The following is a 7,500-nucleotide window of genomic DNA, read 5'->3' as shown; positions in this document are numbered from 1 at the left end:
ATACAGTAGCAGTCCATATTTAGATTTGTCACTTTTTAAATATGATGACAAATGGGTATCAGTAATGGAAAGGCCCAAGGCTTGTGGAGATCACCCAATTAGGTAAGGTACATTACAACAGTGTGCAAGTTTTATTTGAAACCCACCAGTTGGCTCAGTCAGGTGAGCATTGCACTACTGTGCAGGAGCTTGCGGGATAAAACTCCAGCTGGACCAACACTCAGGGTCTTTAAATAAATGAGGAGAAAGTGCTAAATGTACCTTTATAACGACATCTGCAAATGGTTCGACTTTCTAATCTTCTTGGGTAAGGACAATAACCTTTGGGTCTCCTCTCACAAATACATGTATCTTCCATGTTCATATGTGGAAGTTCCTGTAGGATGTTAAAGAACCTACACATTATTTGAGAAGAATTAGGGATGAAGTTTCTGGTGTTGTGGCTGTCCTTTGTGAGTGTATGGGTGGGTAGATGTAGCAGGTCCACATTAGCTGAATAGCTGCCAAAACTTCAACCTTCTTAAATGAATAAAACAAACTTTTACTTTATGCCTTTTTTATGGCAGTCGCAGTCAGAAGTTTCCTTGTGAATAATAACAATAATAATAATGGTTTATTCACAAGGTGGGTCTTCGCTTGACTGAAGACCTATTAATACAATATTTTGTTTTAAAACTACGCTAACAATAAATAGTAAGAACTAAATTAATGCATATATACTAAGATATCAATTCCTCTTTGACTCCTTGAAGTAGAAATTTCCTTGTGGCCGTAAGGGCCCACTGACATATTTTTGGGGGAGCGTTTCTAAGGATGTAATGGTTAAGTAATTTGAGAGAATTTGGCATTATTTTGGTCAGTTTCCAACTTTTGTAAGCCAATGACCCTAAATATGACGTCATCATACCACGCCCATGTTCATGTGACCAATAAAAGAAAACTCTAAATTTGTCTCTGTGCTACGCAATTTGGGTATTTGATCGATGGTTTGATAATTTGTATTCGTTTTTGCATCCAGCCAAGCATGGTTTTCTTTTTATTTTGAAAAATGTTCTTTTTAAAGACATAAACGATACTGAAATACCCATAACTTTTTCAAAAAAGATGATTTAAAAAAATCAATGCTTAGCTATATTCTGTATTTGGGGGTATAACGTTTTATGTAAAAAAAATTAATTCAATTTAAAACCGCCGGAAATTTAGCTTTTTTCCCAAACCGGAAGTCAGTTCATTTACGCATGTGCAGTTGATCTGAGAACGAACACGAGGAAGGGCGAGGAAAAACCTTCGATGGAAACAACAGTTTGTGCGGTGACTTTTGCTTGTGAGTGGGTTTTCTTGTTAGCTCATGATATGATGACGTCAGTTACCGGAAGTACATGTAACATTTCACTTCCTTAGCAACGCGCAAAAAATCCATCTGTGGGCCCTTAACGAATGAAAAATAATCAGTCAAATTGTCTACCCTAACCCTAAACCCTAAACCCTAACTGGAATAGAATCTGCAAGCATGACTTGGTAGGTAGGGTGCTGTGCAAATGCTCTGGTGACAAAACCTACTCTGACATCAGTTGGATTTGTCTTCACATGGTGGTTTGGAATTGAACTCTACTGCTCCTTGCAAATGCTATATTGTTTGCTTCCAAATGAGGTTTAACAAGCTTCAATTTTCAAATGTTATTGTGTACTAAGGTACTACCGGTATATTTTTATATTTTTTCCAAGATCCAAGATAATGCTACTCGAAATGAAGGTTGTCTTAGATTCAAGTAGCATTGTCTTACACCTTGGAAAAAAATTGCTGTGGAACTCAGGGTATTTTGCTCCTTTTGAAGAGACAATTTTTTTCCACTAGACGAGAAGGAACAATAAAATTGGGACAAACTATTTTCAAAATCTTATAAAAGCCTTCGCCAGAAGCTACATAATCTTAATGAATATATGTAGCTATTTGCCATCAATTATTAATAAATAATACTAATGATAATTGAAATGCAGGACTGGGAGATAACACCTTTATTACCATGAATAATAATAATTTGTAGATCTGCATTGTGTTTAGGCTAAGAACCTCTTTGTCTTTCCTTTCTTTTACAGGTTCTACTCCAGAGATGCAGGGCTTCTTAAATTTAAAATCCATGCGGGATTCTTGGGTCGCCCAATCCCACCCACTGGGAAGAGACTTGTGGCCTTCACATTCCATCCTCTTTACCCATTTGCTATCTCAGTGCAGAAGACCAATGCAGAATATGTTGTAAACTTTCATATCAGGCATCTCTCTGGTGGTTTAGAGCACACTTGATCATAAATGATCAGATACATGCTCTTCACTAATTATTATTATTATTATTAGAATTAAATGACTAAATGAAAATACACAAGATTCCCTGCGACTCTGAGTTTTGTGCGTATGCACTCATCAGGCAGATTTAATAAAGAACAGACTCATTAGCTAGCTATATGTACATGTTTACGATGAGTAGAACGAAACTCAGAGTCGCAGGGAATCTTGTGTATTTTTATTTAGTCATTTAATTCTATACACCGCTCTACACAAACGTGTATTGCGCACTCTTTAGCAGTGTTTGCTACAGTTTCCTATGATTAATAATAATAATAATAATATTATTATTATTATTATTATTATTTCAACCAATAACTTGTACAACACAAGTTAGAAGGGAATTCTTGTTTCATTTTTAAGTTGTGCTATGTTTTCATCATTTGTATTTGAAGTGAGGCAATCAGAGGAGTTCACCAGATATCCAAACACTGCAAAGTATTGTGAAAAAATTTTAGGTGCAATATTGTTTCTTGAAGGAATTTATTGAACTCAAGATTTGACTGTATTTGCATTTACAGTCACACATGCATACATACCTTTCTACTCACCGTAGACCCTTCTGCAGAAACAAGGGACAATAAATTGTTTTTAAGTTTTTGGTAGTCTCCTTTTCAAATGAGTTTCTAATGTGGTGGCACTGATATATTTTACATCATGCATGGTTTGAATTAACATTAATTTTCCCAACACTTTGTGCTGGACTCACTGTTTTTGTTACCATTTGTGCTAAAAATAAGGGTAGTTGATATATCATAGTCACACAACAGTGAGGATCCAAAATAGGCTTTTTCAATCCCCCATCTTGCCTCTATTTGTTATTCCATCCCGTCGCAACATGCATTTTCATTCCGATCCCACCTGGTTGAAACCACCTTGCTCCAGCTCAGAAGTTGAGTTAGACTGAAAAACGCCACTTACAGAGGATTGAAATGAGTGAACATTATGTGCTTGTATTTCTAGATAGAAAGTTAATGACATGCCTGCACGTACTCCATCAGTATGTTTTTTTGCGGTCGTCTCGCGTTCTGCATAAGAGCCTTAAAATTGTGTTTTTACACAGACGTGCGTGTCTTTAAGAGATTTACCCCTTTTGTATGATATTATCAGAGCTTTTAGGCTCCATTGTTCCATCAATGTATGTTTAAGATTTTTAACTGCTGGGTGGTATGAGTGACAAAAGGCAAAAGCCCCTCATTAGCCTTTTTCTATGGTTGTGTTTGGATAGCCATGCACTCTCAGGCATTGTTTGAACTCCTCAAGGCTCTCTTCAAATCATGTTGTTTATAAAGAGTTAGTCCTAAGAAGCCATTTTTTATGCCTGGGGGGTGGCCGCATGAGCTTACAGTGTGTATATTGAAAGGTTTCAGTCGGCGTATAATGAGTTTTAAACTACTGTCGAGGAAAGTGATTTCGTTGATGGTCATGAAGGGGTAAAATGGGAGCTGGGCTTGACCTAATTTCTCGGTGGGAAAGTGGGGCTTGATCACTTGGGACTGTGATTTTATTACTGGAAATGGGAGATAAAGAGCCCTTGCTGAGAATTGGATTTGCCTTTTCAGAGGTTATCAGGTATTAGTTCTGCTCAATATTTCTGATATCAAATATTTCATGCGGTCTTCTTGTGTTCCGGGACACTGCTATGCAAGAGTGAGGACCTCCTGATGCCAACAGACTTGTTTTTAAACCTCAAAGCTTCCTATCTACAACATACCTCTAATACGGCTCGTCTAGCACGAATCGACTTCCCTAAACCCACTGCAACCAATGCAATCATTCGAAAAGAAGAAGCTCAGATGAGGTATTGGCAAGGTGTCATGGTAAATGTGTCAGGCACAGGAACTGAAACGTCCTTGAACAAGCGATTGTTGTGGGTCTAGAGAAGAGGGCGGAAACTCGGAGGATATTGGTGAGGATACTTATATTGACGAACTTCGTAATAATGATGATGACAGTGACTTGGGAAGTGACGTAGAGAATCGGCAGACTGCACCATTAAGGGCCTGCAGACGGATTTTTTGCGCATTGCTAAGGAAGTGAAATGTTACTTCCGGTAACTGATGTAATTATGTCATGAGCTGACAAGAAAACCCACTCACAAGCAAAAGTCACCACACGAACTGTTGTTTGCATCGAAGGTGTTTCCTCGGCCTTCCTCTCGCTCGTTCTCAGATCAACTGCGCATGCGTAAACGAACTGACTTCCGGTTTTGACAAAACGCTAAATTTCCAACGTCTTTAAAGTGAATTAATTTTTTTTAAGTGGCACGTTTCACCCCAAATACTGAATATAGCTATTCATTGATTTTTTCAAATCATCTTTTTTGAAAAAGTTATGGGTATTTGAGTATCGTTTATGTCTTTAAAATAATGCCAAAATTCTCTCAAATTACTACTTAGCATTACATCCTTAGCAACGCACCCCAAAAAATACGTCAGTGGGCCCTTAAGAATGCTTTTTCATGTGCCAGGTGAAAGCAGGCCTTTTTCAACGGATGAATGAAGGGGGTAGTTTCTAAAGAAACTGGAACTAGGATTCGTTCTGACGAAGGGCTCACGCTTCGAAACGTGAGCTTTTAGAATCTCTGTACGGTGGCCAATTTACATTATCAACTCCGTCGATAGAACCAAATTTTTGTATACTTTTTCCGCGGACACTTCGGTAAGCAATCCCATGCAGATACAAATTATACCTCGTGTTTTCATGTTTTTTTTAGACTATCATTAAGTGTTTCATACAACATACAGATGCTCTAAAATTATATTTTCCCTATCATAACTCCGGTTAGGATTTTAGTAGCAGGGACTGCGATTTCTATCAAACTTGGAAACTTTTCACTGGGACTGGGATTTTGTCCAAATTTGGACTGGTAATTGGGATTGCCACCCCCTCCTTTCATGACCCTCTTCATTCTCTGATATTTCAGCCGTGAATTTGATGGTAGGGTAGAATTTATTAGTTTGTTTAATAAAATGGTCCACCGCTGCTTTATTGCTGTCCCAAAAAGGGAGAAAATGTCATCAATATATCTTTTCCATAGTTTTTGGCTTGGTACAATTGACAAACTAACGTGACGTTTTCCCGGATTCTCTTTAGCATTTTTCCTTCTTCAATAACTGCCCGAATTCTTTCCTTACGCAGGAGAAAACTGCTTCCAAAGCTTCCCTTTCATAATAAATTGCAACGCAGTTTACTATGTCAGAGGTTTCAGATTAGCTATAGGTTGGGTGTCCGGAAAACTAAGACCTAAGACCTAAGACCTAAGACCTAAGACCTAAGACCCGGAAAACTAAGACCTAAGACCCGGAAAACTAAGACCCGGAAAACTAAGACCCCTTTCATTTTAGTTCTCAAAGCAATCCCTGAGCCGTTTAAAAAGGCGCAAAAATATAATAAATAAATGCGAAGGAAATCGGGAATAAATCACGCGCAAAGCAGCAATTGAGCCATAGAAAAGAACGGCACCAAAAAACCCTGTATTCCTGAAAGAAATGTTATGTATATCCAAAAAATTAAGATCGATTTTGAGACGACAAGAAGGCTTTATAATGACAGCGTTGGGAGAAAATCTAGCGGCGCTTGCTTGATAATTATTCATGCCACAACCGCGAATGTCACGCCAGGCGAGTCAAGGCCGCATGACAATCCCGCATTTCATCAGAAAGGAAAAAGAAATCGTTGTTCTCAAATGCCTCGCCTGTAACTGAACCAATTGTTCATCTGTTCTTCGGAAATTAAGGGTTCTCAATGTTTTAAAACCCGCCATAACATTGCCATGTGATTCTTACAGAGATCTGTATACCGTGTACCATTCCTTCGGGACAAGGCCTAACTGACACCCATGATTTTATAGATAATGTTTTCAATTTTTGAATAACCTCAGCAAAATTTGTTTATGCTAGGTTCGACTTTATCATAGAACCGAATAAGGCTTTGATCGTTCAATCAAATACGCTTTACATTATTACCTTTGTTACCTTCTAATTCAATACACAGACCCCAGGTGAGAGCTTCCTGCTTCCCACCCCTCTCAGTCCCATTCTGTTGACCTTTGAATTTGTTTACATGGGCTCGTGACAGAGGTTGATCAAAGAAAAACCCGTCGTTGATTTCCAACAGGGCGTAACACCCGACTGCCAATAATTTCCGAAAAACAAATAAACAATTGGTTCAGTTACAGACGAGGCATTTTAGAACAACGATTTATTTTTCCCCTTTCTGATGAAATGCGGGATTATCATGCGGCCTTGACTCGCCTGGCGTGACATTCGCGGTTGCGGCGTGAATTATTATCAAGCGCCGCTAGATTTTTCTCCCAACGCTGTCATTATAAAGCCTTCTTGTCGTCTCAAAATCGAACGTAATTTTTTGGATATGCACAATATTTCTTTCAGGAATACAGGGTTTTTTGGTGCCGTTCTTTTCTATGGCTCATTTGCTGCTTTGCCCGTGATTTATTCCCGATTTCCTTCGCATTTGTTTATTATATTTTTGCGCCTTTTTAAACGGCCCAGGGATTGCTTCGAGAACTAAAATGAAAGGGGTCTTAGTTTTCCGGGTCTTAGGTTTCCGGGTCTTAGGTTTCCGGGTCTTAGGTCTTAGGTTTCCGGGTCTTAGTTTTCTGGATTTGTAGTGGGTTATCCGGAAAACTAAGACCTGACATTTAACACTTAACCCGAAATATTCCAACATAATGGCGGTTGGAGCGAAGCAGATTCCCTTAAATTGTACTACATTTGGATGCTGGATCTGCCTTTTTTACGAAAACGGTGTCACCAGTGCGATTCGCAATATTCCCCGCCAAAAAGGACATGTGACCCTGTTGACCTTTGAATTTGTTTACAAGGGCTCAGTGACAGAGCTCGATCAAAGAAAAACCCGTCGTTGATTTCCAACAGGACGTAACACCCGACTGGCAATAATTTCCGAAGAACAAGTGAACAATTGGTTCAGTTACAGGCGAGGCATTTGAGAACAACGATTTCTTTTTCCTTTCTGATGAAATGCGGGATTGTCATGCGGCCTTGACTCGCCTGGCGTGACGTTCGCGGTTGTGGCATGAATAAATATCAAGCAAGCGCCGCTAGATTTTCTCCCAACGCTGTCATTATAAAGCCTTCTTGTCGTCTCAAAATCGATCTTAATTTTTTGGATATACA

General features: G+C 38.9%; 1 protein-coding gene across 1 annotated transcript in view; it reads left to right on the top strand.

Annotated features, from left to right (window-relative positions):
* The window catches only part of LOC138049993 (DET1 homolog), a 4,395-nt gene extending 1,449 nt beyond the window's left edge, over positions 1-2,946 (top strand). Inside the window, exons 1-2 of the mRNA XM_068896481.1 lie at positions 1-102; positions 2,098-2,946. The exon at positions 1-102 is cut by the window's left edge and continues 1,449 nt beyond it. Of these exons, the coding sequence (XP_068752582.1) occupies positions 1-102; positions 2,098-2,302 (307 nt within the window). The 3' untranslated portion in view covers positions 2,303-2,946. The remainder of the gene's footprint in view (positions 103-2,097) is intronic.
* Positions 2,947-7,500: the final 4,554 nt, after the last annotated feature.

The sequence above is a fragment of the Montipora capricornis genome, chromosome 5 (genome assembly GCF_036669925.1).
Source record: "Montipora capricornis isolate CH-2021 chromosome 5, ASM3666992v2, whole genome shotgun sequence".
NCBI lineage: Eukaryota > Metazoa > Cnidaria > Anthozoa > Scleractinia > Acroporidae > Montipora > Montipora capricornis.
Note: the sequence above shows the minus strand (reverse complement) of the source record. Positions and strands in the feature narration are given on the sequence as shown.